Consider the following 20,209-nt stretch of genomic DNA (forward strand, 5'->3'; position numbering starts at 1 on the left):
CCTGTGTCACCTCCCTACTCCAAGCAAGCCTCTGCTTTCCTATCTACAAAATAAGGGAATCTGGCTCCACGTGCACAGGGCTGCTGGCCGCGACAAAGCAGGCATTTAAGCAAAGCACACTGCCCGGGACACGGTAAAACGCAATATATGGCAGCTGTTTTTATTTCTGGTTACAGGACCCAGTCCAAACTCCTTGGTCCACTCTTCCGAAGAATCTATTCACCGGGCCCCAAGGGCAAGGCACTGCAAAGGAGAGCTGGAGCTGGTTGCTGTTCTGGCTCTGAGACATCAACAAGCTACATGACGCACTAGGCTCTCAGCTGAAGACACTCTCACTCAAAATGCCCGATAGATCCACACAAAGGAACAGTATTCAGCCATAAAAAGGAATGAAGTGCTGACACGTGCTACAATATGGATGACCCGTGAAGACACGATGCTACATCAAAGAGAAGCCAGAACGAGCATCAAAGACCGTGTCTTATGTAATTCCAGGGATAGGAAACGTCCACAAGAGGCAAACTACAGAGACAGAAAGGAGATGAGTGGGGCGCCTGGGTGGCTCAGTGGGTCAGGCGTCCAACTCTAGATTTTGGCTCAGGTCATGATCCCACGGTTCGGGGGTTCGAGCCCCATGTTCAGCTCCACACTGGCAGCACGGAGCCTGCTTGGGATTCTTTCTCTCCCTCTCTCTGACCCTTCTCTGCTTGTTTTCTCTTTCTCAAAATAGATAAATAAACATTAAAAAAAAAAAAGTAGGTTAACGTGTGCTAGCTAGAGCTGGAAGAGTAGGGAGGGACTGTCAGTGACTACAGGGTTCCCTTCTGGGCTGTTAGAAATGTTCTGGAACTAGACAGTGCTGATGGTTGCACAACCTCGTGAACATATTAAACACCACTGGGTTGTATGCTTTAACACAGTGAATTATATTTCAGCAAAACAAACAAACAAACAAAAAAAAAAACTAAGAACAAAAAAACCACCTCCTAAAGTCAGTCTGCTTTACTTAGTGGAGAAGCCAAGTCTTGACTCAGGCCCCAGGGCTTGTCTGGTTTGTAAAATCCTTTCCCTGTAACTTGCCTGACCTCCTCTCCTATCCTCCGTGGCCTCCATGACTATTCCCTCTATGGGGTGGGCACAGTCCTGCCACAGGGCCTTTGCATGTGCTTTTCCCTCTCCTTGGTGGGGGCCCTCACTTCCACCGGGCCTTTACTCAAGCGTCACCTCCTCAGTGAGGTGCTCAACCACCCTTTTTAAAACCACAAGCCCTCCCTACTGCTCTGTCTCGCATCTTTTTCTTTTCCGTAGCCCCACGGATTAGCGTGCTATATGGTGTATTTACTATCCGCACGAAGACAGGGAGCAACCGCACGTGGCCCATCAGTTCCACAGCCCTGGCTTCTCCAGGAAGTGGAGTATATTCTTCCTCAACGACTAATTGAGCACCTGCTGTGTACCGGCACTGTGTGGCGAGGAGCGAGGCAGGCTGGGCGTTCCTGAGACTCACAGTCTGGGGGAAGCAGGTGTCAACGGAGTTCTCTCCAGCAGCGGGGTATCTGGACGTGTGCGGAGGCGAGTGAGGTCAGCGCAAAGACTGGGGCTGTAGGCGAGCTGGGGGCTGGAGTGTGCCACAGCCTTGTAATGGGTGAAAGTCAAGGAGGTGAGGAGTTTTCTGCAAGCAATGAAGAACAAGGGTGCCGCTCCAAGAGCTAAGAGTGCTTCCACATTGAGAAATGCAGCTCACAGGTGAGCCCATCTACTCCAGCCCAACTCCTCTTGCGTGTGTGGACCTGTGTTCTTTTTGTCTGCCCAGCATCCATTCCTGCTTCTGGTTACAATACTGCAATTTTCTTTTGGGAAACAAAATTTCTCCGAGTATCAGGACGTGACTTTGGCCATAAATGAACTGCCCGAAAGAAAACCCCATGGAGAATGCAGAGCTGAGAGACAGAGAGGGGGTCATTCCCTTTGAAATACCTAGATCCAGCCATTCCTGAAACCCCAGTCATGGTCAAAACCAGCACTTTCCTATACTTTTCAATTTTGTGACTTCAAAATCCCACTTTTTTTTTTTTAACTTTAGTCAGTTGGAGTTAGGTTTCTGCCAATTGAAAAATAGTTCCTAACATGGCTTATTCAAATCTTTTACTCATTCAGGTTTTCCTCCACATTACATTTAATGAATGTGTACCACGTGCCCAGAGATACAAGCAGGAGGAAACAAAAAAAAGATAAGGTCCATGGATGATCTGATCAGCAGAGAATAATTGCCATATGGAATGATAATCGTCCTAACAAAGGGAGATACAGGGTAAGTAGAAGGCGAAAAGCTCATAAATCTTCTAAGACAGAAAATGCTAAATATTGACGGCTGCCTGGGGCTACTATTTTAGCAAAGTGCATTAAGCGTACGTGATAGATGCCAGGCTCTGCATTTCAGAAAAACAGGCCCATTAATCCCGCCACAATGTCAGCCCTGCTCCTGTCTGACCTCCCTAGGCCTCTGTCTTCCATCAACCCTACTGGGGGGTAAACACCTCATCATTCTTGAAGCACAGGAATTCGCCAGTGGAAAGAATAGGCCAACACCTTCCAAGAGAACCAAACGCTACATATTTCATCCTAATGTAGTCAGAGGCTTAGGTGTCTGAGCCGGGGCCACGGTCCCCAAGTGACACCCAGGCTCATCGGTTTCATGCCCAGCAGCTTAATGGACTCCGCCTCTGGAAGCCCGCTGCCCCTGCCTTTCCCCATCCCCACTCCCCCGTAGTGAGTGGCAAATTCACGGTCCAGAAAAGCCAGTCCCCCTCTTAAGCATCTCCTGGGCCATGGCTTTCTGGCGGAGGCTAGGGCAGGAGACGTGAAGTGAAAAGTCAGCACATACAGGGACAAGCTAGAAAGAATACACTGGGTCAGAGGACCTGAGGACCAGAGGACCAGAACCAAGGGTCATGGGAAAAGGCTTCCCCAGCCGAAGTCTAACCAAACCCACAGATTAAAAAAACCCTGTCACTTACTCCCCCTGGCTGCAGATCTTTACCTATTAGAAAAAAAACAAAAAGTACAATTCAAAACGCCTTGGATTTCTTTATGATTTGCCATCACTTGTAAGAAAGTAAAGTAAATAAAAGAGATGCATAGGTTTAATTACATTTATTATGTATAGTCACTGCTATGCTGATTTATGCACAGGCTTTCTGTGCACTCAAAAAAAAAAAAAAAAAAAAAAAAAAGAAGCTGAGTGACTAGGGCTGAAGAGGAAAAAGGCTGTGCCTTTCCTTGCAGACCAGCAGTTCTCAACTGCAGGGACACCTGACAAAGTCTGGAGACACCTGTGATGGTCACATTGCACAGAGCCTGACGCTATCTCACAAACTGTGAGATCATGGCCTGAGCTGAACCCAAGAGTTGGACGCTTAACTGACTGAGCCACCCAGGGGTCCCACGTCCAACTCTTGATTTTGGCTCAGTCATGATGTCGTGGTTCGAGCTGACAGCGCAGAACCTGCTTGGGATTCTGTCTCCCTCCCTCTCTGCCCCTCCTCTGCTTGCATTCTTTCTCTCTCTCTCTCAAAATAGGCAAAAACAAAATTAAAAAAAAAATGAGTATCACCTGTGCAAAGGAGAATATTTAATAGTTACAAACACACAGAAACTATTTAACAGTTTAAAGGAAAAATAATCAAAAGCACACCCTCTATAACCACCATCCAGTCTTCGAATACTTTTTACTTCTAAAAACCAAAGAAAGCTGTCAGAGACCTGGAGAAAGTTAGGGAGACCGAGTGTTCTGAAAGAATGAGCTGGCAGAACCTTCTAGCCCAGAAGGCTGGCGCACGTGAGCCAGAAAGGATCGAACAGAACTCAGAGTCCCAGAACAGCTAAAAGATGTCACTTCGTGTGCCAACTGTAGTCAGCTGACAGCAATCACCTGGCGGGCCACCTGGGAGAGAACCCCATGACTGGCTGGGGATGTCCAGGGTGGGCATGGGAGCGGGGGGCAAGCAGGGGCCCACACGTGACAAGCCCTGTGGCCTAACCCCTTCGTGTTTCTTTTGCAAAAACCCAGAGGCAGGGAGGTAGACTGACCAGCCTCAGGGCACACCGTGAGCTGGCAGTAAAATTCAGCAGGCATCCAGACTCCAAGCCAGGGTTCCACACCTGTTTTTGTCTGGCCCACACGCTTAAACCATTTTACACGATTCATTTTTTTTTAAATATCAAAATAATAGTATTTTATGACCCAGGAAGATGACATGAAATTCAAATCTCAGGGTCTATAAATACATTTTTACAGGAACACAGCCACGTCCGTTTATGGAGGTATTATGCACGGCCACGCTGGCAGACGACAAGAGTTGGGGCAGACGCTGGATGGCTCAGAATGTCTACAACGTTCACGAACTGCTCCTTTGTAGAAAAGGTTTGCTCACTTCTGCTTTTTGCCAGCGTTTCTCAAACTTCAACGTGCGTACCCACCGCCTGGGTGCGGGGCGGAGGTGTTCAGTAAATTCAGATCCTGTTTTAGGCCGGTCTGCAGTAGGGCCTGAGTCTCCATGTCTAATAAGCGACTTGGCGATGCTGATGCTACTGGGCCTCGACCACACTGTCAACAGTGGGCATCTACTCCACTCCTCAAAGTGTGGACCCCAACCAAGGGCAATCGGTAACGCCAGGGAACCCGTCAGCAATGCAAATACTCACGCCCCACCCAGACCTACTGGATCTTGTTTCAACAAGCCTCCCAGGTGATTCTGATGTGGGCTCGAGTTGGATCCTCACTGCTTTCCACCCCACTGCCTCCTGGGCGAGTTCAGACTCTGGGAGACATGAAGTCGAGCCTGATGAAAAACCCAGCGTCAGAAGGAACACACTTTGACACACCCTGAAAATGCAAGACTTTCCTTAAACATTCCACCTGTGACTCGAATGAAGCTGATAATACTGTAATAGAAAAGCTTCCCATTTATGAAAACGTGTGACTACAGTTCACAGAAACCTCCCGTAAGAATATATATTCGCCAACAGGGCTGAGAAATAACAGTCATTATTAGGACAGCATTAAGATAATCATGATATAATTAAAAATATAAAGACACAAAAAAAACGAACCCGGGGGCATGATTCTTAACTATATATTTTTTAAGTTTATTTATTTTGAGAGAGACAGAGACAGTGTGAGTGGGGGAGAGGCAGAGAGAGAGGGAGAAAGAATCCCAAGCAGGCTCTGCACTGTCAGCACAGAGCCGGATGTGGGGCTCGAACTCATGAAATGGGGAGATCATGACCTGAGCTGAGGTCAGACACTCAACCCACTAAGCCACCCAGGTGCTCCATTCTTTTTTTTTTTTTTTTTTTTTTTTTTAGTGTTTATTTTTGATAGAGAAAGACAGAGTGTGAGTGGGGGAGGGGCAGAGAGAGAGGGAGACACAGAATCGGAAACAGGCTCCAGGCTCTGAGCTGTCAGCACAGAGCCCGACGTGGGACTCGAACTCATGAACCGTGAGATCATGACCTGAGCCGAAGTCAGACGCTCAACCGACTGAGCCACCCAGGCGCCCCTATTCTTAACTATTCGTAACAGTGCACTGTGCCTAAGGGGTTTCCACAGCCCATCTTTATATGGTCTCGTGGTCTAGGGGCAGAAACTTTGTCTCTAAACTTTCAAAGTTGGCCAGCCAGGGAAAGACCCATTAAAGGATTCAAGACTTGCATATTGGAACATTCAATGCAACATGGATCATAATAGCAAAGAACAGGGACTATCCTAAAAAGTCAGCAATAAGAGATCGCTTAAGTCCACTCTGGCACATTCATGCACTGAACATCCACGCTTCATTAAAACAGACGAAGCAGGGCGCCTGGGTGGCTCCGTCGGTTACGCGTCCGACTCTCGATTTCAGCTCAGGTCATGATCGCACAGTACATCAGTTTAAGCCCTGCATCGGGCTCTGTGCTGACGTTGTAGAGCCTGCTTGGGATTCCCACCCCCTCTCTCCCTCCCACTCTGTCCCTCCCCCGTTCATGTGCGCTCTCTCTTCCAAAATAAATAAACAGATGAAGCAGATGTGAATGCACAAAATGGTCATATCTCAAAGTACAAAAGAGGTATAGAACACTAAGTATGTATGACTCTATTTGAATATATTAAAAATATATTTTTTTTTTTTTACCAACTACATCCACAAATATTTCTTTTCTAAAAAGATACATGAAACTGTCGCTTTGGAGGAAAGGGACAGATGGAAGGGAAGACAATATATTTTCATCTTCGGACTTTCTGAATCGTTTCACCTGTTGTTGTTTTTACAGTGAATGACCAGTATGTGTCGAGCACCTACTATGCACGATTGTATGCACTGAGGGTGTAGCAATAAACAGAGAAGACACAGTCCCTGCCTTCCCGGAGCTGACATTCTAGTGGAGACAGACAGTAAACAAAGACATTGTGCAGTGCGTCTGGCTCTGCCACCTCCACGGTTTGTGACCAGCTGGCAAGAGATCAGAAGCTGACACTGTAATGTAGCCCAACTGTGGCACCAAGAACACCACTGGGTTCAGCTGGTCTGCTTTCTTAGGAAGACGCTCTCAGGGAAGGAAGCAGGGAGCCTGACTGACATTCTGGCACAAATTTCTTATCTCGTGAGCCCAGCAAGCAGTTCCTGAACTGGCTACTTTGGGGTGTCCCTGGGCTGGAAGTTACTGAGTGCTGTTGAATAACATAAATTTGTGGGGAGGGAGCACTTTGTGAAGGGAGTGGGAGGAGAGGGCCCTGCTAACTCGTGACCTTTTAAAAATATGTAGGTTTGCAAACACAACAAAACATAAAGCGAGGGGGGCCGGGATCAGGTTGGCCTCACTCACCAGGAAAGGTGTGCAGACCCAGGTGAAGGTCCCCACGGCTGCCAGGTAGGCCGATTTCTTCAGCACCTTCAGCTCCTCCTGCCTGATGGCCAGCACCTTGTCTTTGAAGGCCAGTTCCCACGCGTACAGCTTTAGCACTTTGATCCCGTTGAGAATCTCATTCATCAGCTTAATCCGATTGTCTTTGCTCTTCATGTGGGCCACCTTTGGAGACAGGAGCAATCAACACCACAGCAAGGGGCTCACTTCTGGCCCTGGCCCCAGGCCGTCCTAGAAGGGTGGGGAATCGACCCTGCAATCCTTATGTATGCTACTCTCTTTTACACCAGAGAAAAAACTGCTTTGGATCCCTTCCGCTGGACGTAGAGACACCAATTAGATTTAGATTTGCGAAGCAGGTGTCCAAGAAAGAAGAAAGGCAGGGGTCCTACTCTGCTGATCCAAACACAAGACAGATAATGATGCTGGACTTATTTTCCCCTCCATTTTTTTAGCTTCTTTACTGGGCCATACCACTGTTAAATGCTGCTAATACCATCCGGCATTTTCCAGATGCATCTGACATGCACCTAGTCATTGAAGGCTCTCGAGAACCTATCACAAGTGCCGTGGTCACTCCTGGGTCACAGATGAGGACGCTTTTTTTTTTTTGTCACGTGAAGCAGAAGCCAGTGACCGAAGTGGTTTCAAGGGAGGGCCGTAGGGACAGAGCCCCTTCACTGTTTACCTTATTCCCACCCGCACCTGCTGAGGCCTCTTTCCAACAGGACCCAGGTCCTGGGACGCGTCTCTCCTACTGCGTCATTGATGTGGCCAAGCGCTCTCAACTGAAATCCCACAGGCACATCATAAATAGCCATCAATAGGGGATGAGAGACAAACACCTCGACCCCTCTCTGTTTCGGACCATCTCGCACCAGCTCAAGAGAATGAAGTCAGGCTCCACACTACGCCACAGAAGGATCCCTGAGACGCGGTGACAAATGCTAAAACCGTGCTGGCCAAATGGGTCGGTGTATAAACATATATGATGGTAATAGCACAAAACACACACAAAAAAAACACACCAGACCCAACTAGATAATGAGATCTCTCTATAAATACATGTAAAGTTCTAGAAGGCTTTGCTTTGGTGTGTTCACTGGGACTGAGGGAGCAGGGAAGGGGGCATTCCCTTTTAATCTACACACTGTGTATCCACTGAACATCTTTTATAAGGAAAAGGCATGCGCTGTTGTTACTTGGAGGTTTTAAAAGTTAAGAAGCATTTCTGAAAACAGTGGAAGGGCTAGCATAAGGTAATGGGCGGCGGGGAGTCAAGGTTAGTTTTTCTTCCACTCTTGAAAATGCACATAAAACACATAAATGACTAAATTCCGTGGGAAATAAGGAATTCTCGGGAGGCCCACGGATGTGATTTTCGTCACTGGCCTGTGAGGCCTAACTACTTTGGGAGTTCTCAACCTTGGCTGTCCGTTGTCATCACTCTGGAAGCTTCAAGAAGTGATGCCCAGGCCTTATCCATTTTAGGTGAATCAGAATCCCGGAAAAAGAGCCCAGGCATCAGCATTTGCGAGAACTCCTCGGGGGATCCCAGCAGGGATGTGAGGCTGAGAACCCCTGGGCCTGGGCAGAAAGAACTCGGCTAAAATCCAAATGGAAAGGCATCCAGCAAGGGCGTCCGCGTGGGGCCCTATGGAGGCAGACACCCTACCTGGTAGGTCTTGGTTTTCATGGCCATCACGGCGTTGACGGGAACCATGAAGATCATCACAGCCACTCCGGCCAGGACGGAGGGGCCCAGATTCTAAGGACAGAAGAGAACACAGGCCTTCAACACAGGGCTTTCCAGCTGAGCCCGTCCACAGGGACTCCGCAGACCTGGCCCAGTGCATTCAGGACAACTGCGTCACTTTTACCCCGTGACGGGCTGTTAGGAACTTTCAGATTCATTCCTGAGCATCTCTTGGGGTCCCACAACCCCTTTAAGAGCATGCAGGCCCCTTATCTGAGACCCTGGGGTCCAGAGGAGCTTCGCAAATTAGAACTTTAGGAAGGTATTGAGACGTTAAGCAGAAGAGAGTTAACACAGCCAGCCTGGTGCTTTATCTTGCTTAAAGGCCTGCTTTACAAATTTGGCCCCTGGCTGGGATCTGGGAGCTTGGATCTGGGGAGGGTTGCCACCATTCTCAGGACTGGTAAGAGGGGCTCACCAGGCCTCAACTCTTAGTACAAACGATATGGTTTACACGGAACCCCCCCCACCCTTGCCTTCTGCAAGTTTGTGCCAGGCAGAGTCTGCCTATGTGACCAGCCCCCGATAAAAACCCTGGGCGTCCGGTCTCTATCAAGCCTCCCTGGCTTGTAACATTTCACACGTTGTCAGAACTTGCTGCTGGGGAACTGAGTGCATCCTGTGTAACTCTGATGGGACAGGACTCTTGGAAGTCTGTACCTGCTTCCCCCAGACTCCGCCCCCTGTGCCTTTACCCTCTGCTCATCCTGCTGTACAAATCAGGGCCATGAGTCTTCCTAGCTACTCGTCAGCCTGGCGGGGTCTTGGGGACCGCTGACACCCGTGTGTCCCTACGCGCCCACTGGGGCCCTGGCAGTGCCCTCCATAATCAAATACAGTGATTTTTCCAGCATCAAAGCCAGAGTATTCACACTGAGAGAGATCATCAAGATCATAAGTACTTCACATCAGTTCAAGTAAGGTTTTGGCACCAAATGAATTAAGGAAAACTTTCAGAGCTTCTGGATTTGGGGATTTGTAGATAAGAGGCGGCAGACTTGTTCTGTTATCACAATTGCAGATAAGGGATCGACAGCCAGATTAAGAGGTCAGGATAAGCCACAGATCTACATCTTGTACCTTCTACACCTAAAAAGAAACAGCTTGAGAAACTGGCCCAGTGCACATGTACTCAGCAGCTACACACAATTGGAGCCAGAGGGTGATGTGATTTTTTTTTTTTCCCCATTCGGCATTTGGAAAACCAGGAGCGTTAGTCGCTTCCAGGTAATCACCCTCAGGGACAACAGTCCTACTCTCCCCAAAAATGCTGCTGTTGCTCCAGACGGTTTGTGACATATCTCCGTCCAGGGACGATTAATCCACCTCTGAGAATGAAGGTGATTTCTACCCCCCACCTAAAGCATTCAGAATGAACTCTGACAGCAAATAGTAATGAAAAGACACTGGGCATATCTATATACCATGCACTGTTCTCTGAACATCACCTGCTTTGATTCATTCCTTGGTCCCAACATCCCTCTGATGAGAGGTACCGTTACCATCACCAATTTCCAAAGGAGTGACATCAAGTAACAAGGTCACAAAGCTGACGATGGAAGAGGCAAGGTTTGAACCCAAGCAGTCTGACTCCTGAGCTCACTCCAGCATTGCTATCCTATGCAGTGTTTGTGATGGTCAAACAGAGAAATCCTATTTTCTTTCTTTCTTTTTTAATGTCTTTTTGTTTTTGAGAGAAAAAGACACAGAGAGGGAGCAGGGGAGGGACAGAGAGAGAGGGAGACACGATTTGAAGCAGGCTCCAGGCTTCGAGCTGTCAGCACAGAGCCTGACGTGGGGCTCGAACTCACGAACTGTGAGACCAGGACCTGAGCCGAAGTCAGATGCTCAACCGACTGAGCCACTCAGGAGCCCCGAGAAATCCTATTTTCTATCTAAACTAGTAACTCCCAACCAGGGAAGAATTTTTCCCAGGACACATGAGGCCATGTCTGGAGACATCTGGGTCCCAAGCGGCATGGGGGTGGGGGTGGGGGTGCGGAGAGAGATTTGTGTTGCTGGTATTTTGTGCAAAGAGGCCAGGGACTCTGCTCGACGATCCTGCAGTCCACAGGCTAGTCCCCCAACAAGAAAAAATGATCGGACCCCAAATGTCAATAGCACATTCAGCAACCCTCATCTGAAACAAAACCATTTTCCTCATGCTTTATAAATGAGCCCTGAAGGCCAATTCTAAAAGATGTGCTCCAGAAATATTTCACCCAGGGCTGTGCTTTCTGGGGAGGTGGATACCCCAAGATGTAGGCCCAAAAAGACATTTAGATTCTGGTATTTACTTCTAAGTTTCATTACCAGAAACAATTTATAATCCCTCATCTGCTCCATAAACAGACCAAAAAATGTAAACTATAGTCATATCAACAGATAAGTCACTGTGTACCTATTAGGCACCAGGGCCCTGTGGGACTGCAGTCGTGGGAAATAAAAAATAAGACAAGAAGGACACCGAGCCCGTGAGTAACCGACACATTTATCAGGAGAGGAGGGGCTGGTACACTGAGCAGCAAAAGACTATTCTAGAATGTAATATCACAGGAACTCCTATACTAAAGTTAGTGGGTTTAAAAAAAGGAAGAAATTAGTCTCATTGAGAACGAAAAGGAATTAGTGGCGGGGTGCCTGGGTGGCTCAGTCGGTAAAGCGCTAATAACTTCAACTCAGGTCACCATCTCATGGTTCTTGAGTTCAAGCCCCATGTCGGGCTCTGTGCTGACAGCTCGGAGCCTGCTTCAGATTCTGTGTCTCCCTCTCTCTCTGCCCCTCCCCTGCTCACTCTCTTTCTGTCTCTCAAAAATAAAATAAACATTAAAACAATTTAAAGAAAAAAAAAAAAAGGAATTAGTGGATGTGGCAGTTGCCACAGCCTTAAACGATGGGTAGCACTGCATCCTTAGCAAAGAAAGAGGGAAAGGAATTCCCGGCAGAAGAAAAGGCTCAGAGGTGACAAAGAATAAGGCAGAGGTTAGGCTACGAGCATCTCATCAACTTAAGTCCTCCATGAAACTCTGGCTGAGGCAAGGAGGAATGCAATATTCTCTTTTCTTGGACACCATTCTCAGTAAAGAGGATATAAACCTAAAGGGATAGAAGCCATTGAGGGAAATCCCATTGAGAACAAAGTCAACTCAGAGGGAAATAGGGCCAAGAAATGATGAGAAGAGTGAGACTGAGTCCTCCTGGCACTGCTTGAACTCCTGGATCCATCCATGCCTGAAGCCATACTCTGTACTCTGCACTCTGCAGTTGCATGCACCCACAAAATTCCCTTTATTTGCCTAGACTGTTTTAAAATCCATTTCTCTTCCTTGCAACTCAGAGAATCTTGACCAACACAGTTTAGGACTAGTGAATAAAGGGAATCTGGTTAGTGTTTGGGAGGATACAGTAGGAGACATACGGTGTGTATGCTGTGAGGTTACTAATTACATGCACTGTCAAAAAAAGACAAACGCAAACAATTGTCATGCCACCAAAAAAAAAGGGCATAAACCCAGTGACCAAGGGAAGGGATAAGATATCCACCAATTGTCTAACAGGCCAGAAAGTAAAACGTGAATGACGGCAAGGAATACAGAGGTTCTGTTTACGAACACCCACTCCCTCACCCCCCCGCCGCCCACATGTGGCGGTCCCTCCCTCTGCACCACGCGAATGACGTCAAACACACACCAGCCACAGGAGGTAGAGGGCAAGGACGACCTGCAGAGGGGCTGACCAGATCATGTTGATGTACGTGGCCAGGTCCATGAACCTCTGGGCATCCACGGACATGAGGTTGACGATCTCCCCGACCGTGGAAGACCTTCTGGCTGAATTGGTGATCACCAAGGCCTGCAGGACAAAGGAGAGAGGAAGAAGGTGAGGGCGGCAGGAGACAGCCCGGGGCTCACCCTCCAGGCCCCTGCGAAGGAAGAAGACAGCTCAAGAGTGGAAAGCCCACTCTCTTTTCTCCTCCCTCGCTGCCTCGTCTGTCCCATCGCAAAGCTCCCGCTGTTACCAATGACATTCACTGCCTCGCCCTGACTTCTTCAACATGGAAAGGACCCCAGAGATGGCCTCAACCAGGGCCTCACACACTTCAGGGTGCACACACATCACCCGCGAAGTTACTTACAGTGTGGTTTCAGATTTGGTAGGACGGCGATGGAACCTGGGGCTATGCATTTCTTACAAGCTCCCAGATGATGCAGATGCCATTCATCTGCAGAGAACACTCAGGGAGCAAGGTCAGGGCTTCTCAACTTTGGCATTACTGACATTTGAAGGCGGGTATTTCTCTGTGGGACCAACCTGTGCGCTGTGGGGTGTTCACCACATCCCCTAGATGGCCTCTACCCACTAGATGGCCCCACCCCCAGTTAAGAGAACCAAAATTGTCTCCATACATTTTCCAAACATCTCCTGGAAGGATAAAATTATCCTGGTTTGCAAACATGGTTTCACACTATTACCTGGGGAGTTTAAAAAACATTGGTGCCCAGGTCCCACCCAAAATCAGAGATCCTGATTTTGTTTGTCGATGGTGTAGCCTGGGGACCAGGGGTTTTGGAAGGTCTCCAGGGGAGTCTAACTTACAGACAGGGCTGAGCACCAATGACCAGTCCACGGTTCCTGACTGTCTCCTAGGCAGTCTCTTGTCAACCCTGCTCAAGCAGTGTCTTTGCCCCAGAAGCTAAGAAATGAAGGAACCAAGAAATTCCTTTAAAGCCAGATGTACAAGGGCGCCTGGGTGGCTCTGTCGGTTAAGCATCCAAGATCAGCTCGGCTCATGATCTCACAGTTCCTGGGTTTGAGCCCCGCATCGGGCTCTGTGCTGACACTGCACAGCCTGCTTGGAATTCTCTCTCTCTTCTCTGTCCTTCCCCAACTTGCGCGCACTGTCTCGCTCTCTCTCTCACAATAAATTAAAAAACAAAAACAAAACCAGCTGGATGTGTACAAATCCTATGTATTCCACTATCGAGGGAAAGGACGTCCTGCTCAGTGCAAATGGAGAGTTAGAAGCAGCCCAGAGTATCAACAGCAGAGACAGGATGTGAACCCGGATTTTCCCACGTCAGGTGCCACCTAAGAAATTCAGCTACGCAGGCGCCTAGGTGGCTCAGTCGGTTAAGCGTCTGACCCTGGGTTTCGGCTCAGGTCACAACCTCACTGTTTTGTGAGTTCAAGCTCCGCATCAGCTCCCAGCTTCTCTCTCTCTGCCCCTCCCCTGCCCACGTTGCTTTGGTCTCTCTCAAAATAAGTAAACTTAAAAAATTTGAAAAATAACAAGAAATCCAGCTGCCCGTGGCCGACACGGCCCCAAGCAGATGCCCCACACCCACGGCTGAAATCAGCTTTGCTAAGGTCTCGCGCCTGATGGGTCAGTCCCCGCCACGTCACAGGGGCCACCCTCACGCTGCCGCTCCAGAAGCCGGGCTCGGCATCCCCACGGTGGTCCCGGGAGGGGCGGGAGAGGGGGGCGACCCGGCCAAGCCCCCCCCCCCACCCCCCTGCAGGGTCTGGGGCCATGGCCGGGCCCGTGCGCCAGGCCTGGCCTCACCCACCTTCCGGTAGACGGCCCCGATGACGGCCGTCTTGATCCTCATGCCACTGACGAAGCAGATGTGGAAATACTGGTGCAGCACAAGGGTCTGGAGGCAGGCGCTGACGAACAGCAGCGCCGTGTAGAAGTAGCCCTGCCAGTCCGGGGCCTTCGTATCGTTCACGAAGTTGATGAGCAATCTGCGGGGCGAGGAAGGAACGCCGTGACGCATGCGGCAGGGACTTCAGCGTCTGGACCGTGTCCAGGCCGGGCGGGGCGGGCGCTATTCCTGAGTGTTACGCTTGGGAAAACAGACCCGGGGCGGTGACAGGGCTGCGCGGGTGGCCTGAACCTGCTCCCGACGGGCGCCCCGCGCCTCCAGTCTCATCACCGGACAGTCACCCAGAGGTGACCAGAGACTGTGAGAGGCGGCGTTAGCAAAGCGGAGAGAAGGGACATGTGGCCCCAAAGAGACAGGCAAACAGAGAGAGGAGAGAAGGGAGCTCCTCTCTGACTTTCTATTTTCAGGCTGCAGTGCGACACGATCTGGCTCATTCTGTTGTCCTTGGTTTCCACAGATAATCCGCTCTCTTGCCTCTTTCGGCTTCAGGGAAGCCTGGCACGTTTCTGTTCCTTGCAACCCAAGTGGCCTTAGCTTGGATGGTATTCGAGCAAAGCATGAGGCAAAGCGGGTCAGGGCACAGAGGCTTGGCTTCAAGCCCACGGGGCCAGGCCACGTGACCCCAAGGCAGAGGTTAGGGTACCGTAAGTGAAAGGTCAAGGACACAAAGACTCATGCAGCAGGCAGGGAAGGGGTCTTACTTTAAGATCTCCGGGCCGGCAAACATCATCAAGTCATGGAGGGCCTTGAATAAGAAGCTCATGAGGAAGTAGGGCCCGAAGGTCTTGTATAACACCTTGAACAGAGACGGCTCCCGGCCTTTCTGAGGGGACTTGACAATCAAAACCTCGGCCTCCTCGTTCACGTCCACCTGGGAGCTCCCTTTCGGCTTGGCGGGATCCTTGGAGGAGTACGCGATCTTTGCCTGCTGCCTGGAACACAAGGAGTGTGGAGCGGTTCTGGGGTCTTCCTGAAACTGGGCCGGCCAGCCGCGGGGAGGGTCAGGGCACCCCACCCCCTCGGGGGGGGCCCAGCCAAAGAAAACCAGTCACGGCGGAAAGGCGGCCGAACATGCTGGTTAGGAGTATAGACGCAGGCTCCTGGCCAGCCAGCTCTGTGACTTCGAGGTCAAGTGGCTTCACCATTTTAGGCCTTAGTTTCCTCATCTGCTAAATGGGGACACAGGGACGAGTCTACCCCACAGGGCTGTTGGGAAAATTCAGTGTGTTCATATATGTGAAAGGCACTGAAAAGTGCCAGCCCCACCGTGATGTACAGATTCTATGCAATCTCTGATCAGAATCCAAGTTGACTGACAAGCAGATTCTAAAATTCATATAAAAACTTGAGGGACCGAGGACAGCCAAAACAATCTTTAAAAAGGAAATCAAAATTGGAGAATGCACACTTCCCGATTTCAAAACTTAATCAAGATAGGCATACACACACACACACACACACACACACACACACACACACAGAACCACAGACACACACATTATCAGTGGAACCAGAAATAAACCTGACTGATTTAGGGTATCCACAGTGTCAAGACTGTTCAACGGAAAAAGAATAATCTTTTCAACAGGTGGTACGGAGAAACCAGACAGCCACGCAAAAGAAGGAAGGTGGACCCTTAGTTCATTCCACATACAAAAATCAACTCGAAATGGGTCAAAAAGACCTAAACACAAAGCTACGACTATAAAAATTCTTAGAAGGAAACATGTGAAAATCTTCATGACCTTGTATTTGGCAATGGATTCTGAAAAATGACACAAAACGCAGACGCAAAAGAAAAAAAACGATAAACTAGACGTGGTCAAAATTAAACACGTTGGGGGCGCCTGGGTGGCTCGGTTGGTTGAGCGTCTGACTCTTGATTTTGGCTCGGGTCATGCTCTCCGGGTCGTGAAATCGAGCTCCACAATGGGCACGGAGCCTGCTTACAATTCTTTCTCTCCCTCTTCCTCTGCCCCTCCCGTGCTCGTGCATGCTCGCTCGCGTGCGCACGCACTCTCTCTCTCTCTCCCTCTCAAATAAAACATTCAAAAACATGTTGTGCTTCAAAAGACACAATTAGGAAAGTGAAAAGACCCACAGAATGAGAGAAAATACTTGCAAAGGAAATATCTGATAAAGGACTCGTAACCAGAGCATGTAAAGAACTCTCACTACACAATAAGGAAAAAAAAAAACCCAATTTCAAAAAAGACAAAGAAGATACGCAAATGACCGTGAATTGCTGCTTGATCTCATTAGTCATCCGGGTAACACAAACCAAAACCACAGGAAAGATATTACTTCACGTCCACTCGGTGGATCATCAGAAAGTCATATAATGCCGAGTGTCTGCAACCATGTGAGAAACTAGAACCCTCACATTCGCCCCGGTGGAGTCCCCTTCTACTGGGAAGAGGACAGAGTAGAAACAGTGGAGTGCGGGCCACTTCCGAGATCAGGTCACGGCAAACACAGTGGCTTCCGTCTTGCCCTCTCTTGTGTCGTTCACTCTGGGCAAAGCCAAGTACCACAGGAGGAGGAAATGGGGGAAGATCCCATGGTGAGACGCTGCAAAGAGCCAGCACTGACTTGCCAGCCACACGCAAACTAAAAGCAGGGCCTACAGCCCCAGTCAAGCCTTCAGATGATGTGGCCCCAGCTGACCTGCCGAGCACAACCTCCAGAGACGCTGGGCCGGAACCAGCCTGCTAGCCCACTGCTGGATCCTTAACCCAGAGAAGTCGTGTGAGATCGTAAATGCTGGCTCTCATCTTCAGCTGCTACGCACGGGCGAATACGTTACACAGCGAGAGACACACACCCCAGCTCCCATCTCCCAAATTACAGTCAAGGCAACACATTCCAATGGCCCGACGTGGGCTCCACCCCAAAACACACGGCGCATCCTCACCCAACCCAACTTTTGTGATTTGCAAACTCCTTCCATGGCGGGAGGACACTGAACAGCGCTCAACCGCAGAGGACTCACATTTGTCACATCTATGCCACATCTGACCATTTATACCACCTGCCGCTTTCTGCTGGAGACCACAGCCCTCCAACCCGCCCTGGCTGGCTCCCCACCCCCCAACCCCCAGGAAAGGGTCAGAAACACGGGAATCTCCTCCATGCTCCTGGGTTGACCAGGCGCGGGTCCTGTCCGTCTCCCTCCTGGGATGTGTGCGGACATCCATCCACCCTTTCCATGTGCACGGCCTCTGGCCCATGCAAGCGACCACCCCCTGGGCCTCCTCCCTGCTCGCTCATTTCCTCCCACTCTTGTTCCCTGACAACCAAGTCCCTGCACAGCAGCCAGAGGGAACTTCCTGATAACAGATCATCCCCTGACAGCTTCCACTGCACCCAGAATAAAACCTAAACTCTGGTGAAACTGCTGTAACCAATTACCACAAACTTTGTGGCTTAACGCAGTACAAATTTATTGCCTCGTGGTTCAGGGGTGGGGGGGGTCAGAAATCTAAAGGGGGCCCACAAGGTGGCCTTCCTTCTAGAGACTCTAGGGGAGAATCTGTTGCCTGGTCTTTTCCAGCTTCCAGAAGCCACCTAGATTTCTCTGGTTTGTGGCCCCTTCCTCCAATTCAAAGCCAACTACAGACCATCCTCTCTTTCTCTCTCCCTGACATCCTGCCTCCTTTTACAAGGACCCTGGGGATCCTATCAGGCCAAGTCCCTTTGCCGTGTAAGGGTTTGGGGATCAGGACACGGACTTCTTTGCAGGGGAGATATATCCCTCCACCAACCCCGTTGTCAATGTCACCACACAAGGTCTTTCCTGCTCCCTTTACTGACCGCCCCCAAAGCTGGGATTCCAGCTAGGAGTTTCAGAATTTTCTTTAGCACACGCAGGCGTCCTTGGCAAGTAAGACAAGAGGGCCAGGCAGACAGGAAGGGAGTGGCTCGGCCCTCTCCATTCATTCTCTGCACCACTTCCTAAGCAGGACCTGACCCTGGGCCTGTGTGGGCTGCTGGTGACCCAGGGCTGTTTCCGGAGGCCAAGAGACAGGTGCCAAAGGGTCAGGGAGAAGGTCTTGGGCAGGCAGAGAAGGAGGAAAGCTAAGGCCCGGGTGGGAGAGGTCAAGAACAGTGGGAACGATCAGCTAAGGCCAAGCCAAGAAAGAAAACTATCCAGCAAAAAAAGAGGCCCACAGAGGAGGCGGGCACTCCAGGAGGGGAGAGGAAGCAAGTAGGGCATCTGTGAGCTCAGGCTGGGAGGGGAAAGGAAAGTTGGAAGGGAAAGGTCTGAGTCAGGAGAAAACTAACTGCCCAGGAGCAAGGGAACCAAAAGGGGTGGAGAGGCTGAAGGCTCAGAAGAAAAAGGGACTTTCTCTGTGGATCGGATTCCAATGTAGGTAGAGATGCCCATCAGTCACTTGTCCACTAATGAACTAAACACATGGCTCTGGGCCAACCACTGGAGACAGCCCCACAGAGCCTCATGTGAAAAAAGGATTAGCAATCATGACTTCTCAAGACTGTGTGAGGGGTGCTATCACGGGGGGCTTCCCGGAGGTGATGTCAAAGCACAGACAAACAGGATGAGAGAATGGGGAGAAGAGGATGGGCAAGGCCTGGAGCTAAGGATTTGAAATGAGGTTTGGCAGCCCTTCCCAGAACACCAAGAACTTCAGGGTAATCTGAACGGGACAGGGAGCAAGCAGCCTCACCGGGGCTGGAATCAGCCAAAGAGCAATGAGGAGTTACAGATGACTTTGTCATTCATCTTCAAGGCTTCAGGAGAGGCCACATCTCAAACTTAAAACAGTCTCAGCTCAGGGCTCCTGGGTAGCTCAGTTAGTTAAGCGTCGGACTTCAGATCAAGCCATGATCTGGCAGTTCGTGAGTTCGAGCCCCATGTCGGGCTCTGTGCTGACCGCTCAGAGCCTGGAGGCTGCTTCAGCTTCTGGGTCTCCCCGTCCCCCCGCTCGTGCTCGCTCACTCTCTCTCAAAAATAAACAGTAAAAGAAAAAAAAAGTCTTAGTTCGATTAAAATTTGCACATTTTCTGGATGTACTCTGAACATGGTGTTTGACCTGTAATAAATACCCAATCGAACACAGAAGGGCAGACTTTACCTACAACTGCAGGGAACGGATTTTACAAACCCGATGCACATACTCACTCAGAGGGAACATTACACAGAACAGTAGTTCTGGAAACCACAATGGGCGTGGGAAACACCTGCACAGCCCCTCGAAACTTGTAGCCCAGGCAGGATTTTAAATGTGTTGTTTACGAATCCAAATGACTCAAGATCTTTCCCCTACTCTCCTACCCTTTTCTAGTTTTCTGTTTCTTGAATGCTTTCGGTTCCTCAAAACCAGAGGTTCTCAAAGAGAGGGTTGTTTTGCAAATTCCACATTCTCAGTCAATGATGGAGCCAGACAGCAGACCTTCTGTGACGGACAGAACTTCAGTCCCCCGCCACCCCCCAAAAAAAGATCCCAACAGCAATGGGTGTAGCTTGAAGAGCTTGCCTGAAATGACCTAAGCCCGGAATCTAACTCTGTTTTTAGACATAAATCCACATTGTGTAGTGTTTTATGGGGTTTTGTTTGCAAATTTAAATATACCTCAAATTTTTTCAGGAACGCAACTATTGTTGACATTAAGGGAACACTGCATTTTGTTCAGAACTTTGTCAAGTGTTGGCCACCACTCTGTAAAACGTCTTCTGTGAGGGTGACTGACACTGGTTCTGGAGATGTGGAGGGAACAGCAGCTGTCACAGAGCATCCTCCACAGTGGGACAAGAGGTGACTCTCCGTTCTGTTCTTCCAGCGTGCACCTGAGCATTTACTCACTGAAATACATGCCGTCTCACTACAAATTGCTTGTACTTCAGTTTTTCTTTCGTGTTGAG

General features: G+C 49.6%; 1 protein-coding gene and 1 long non-coding RNA gene across 4 annotated transcripts in view; one reads left to right on the forward strand and one right to left on the reverse strand.

The window, feature by feature from the left end:
- Positions 1-20,209, reverse strand: part of ABCC1 (ATP binding cassette subfamily C member 1) — a 139,887-nt gene that overhangs the window by 52,832 nt on the left and 66,846 nt on the right. For all 3 annotated transcript variants that reach the window (XM_042921379.1, XM_042921380.1, XM_042921378.1), the window contains 5 exons: positions 15,027-15,257; positions 14,227-14,404; positions 12,350-12,511; positions 8,579-8,671; positions 6,865-7,068 (listed from right to left, as the gene is read on the reverse strand). In XM_042921379.1, the coding sequence (XP_042777313.1) occupies positions 6,865-7,068; positions 8,579-8,671; positions 12,350-12,511; positions 14,227-14,404; positions 15,027-15,257 (868 nt within the window). The remainder of the gene's footprint in view (positions 1-6,864; positions 7,069-8,578; positions 8,672-12,349; positions 12,512-14,226; positions 14,405-15,026; positions 15,258-20,209) is intronic.
- On the forward strand, positions 823-4,380 carry LOC122209498. Its single transcript, XR_006197638.1, has 3 exons — positions 823-1,746; positions 2,158-2,311; positions 4,298-4,380. It is a non-coding gene; the product is annotated as an uncharacterized LOC122209498 (long non-coding RNA).

Source organism: Panthera leo, chromosome E3 (assembly GCF_018350215.1).
Source record: "Panthera leo isolate Ple1 chromosome E3, P.leo_Ple1_pat1.1, whole genome shotgun sequence".
In the NCBI taxonomy this organism is placed as follows: domain Eukaryota; kingdom Metazoa; phylum Chordata; class Mammalia; order Carnivora; family Felidae; genus Panthera; species Panthera leo.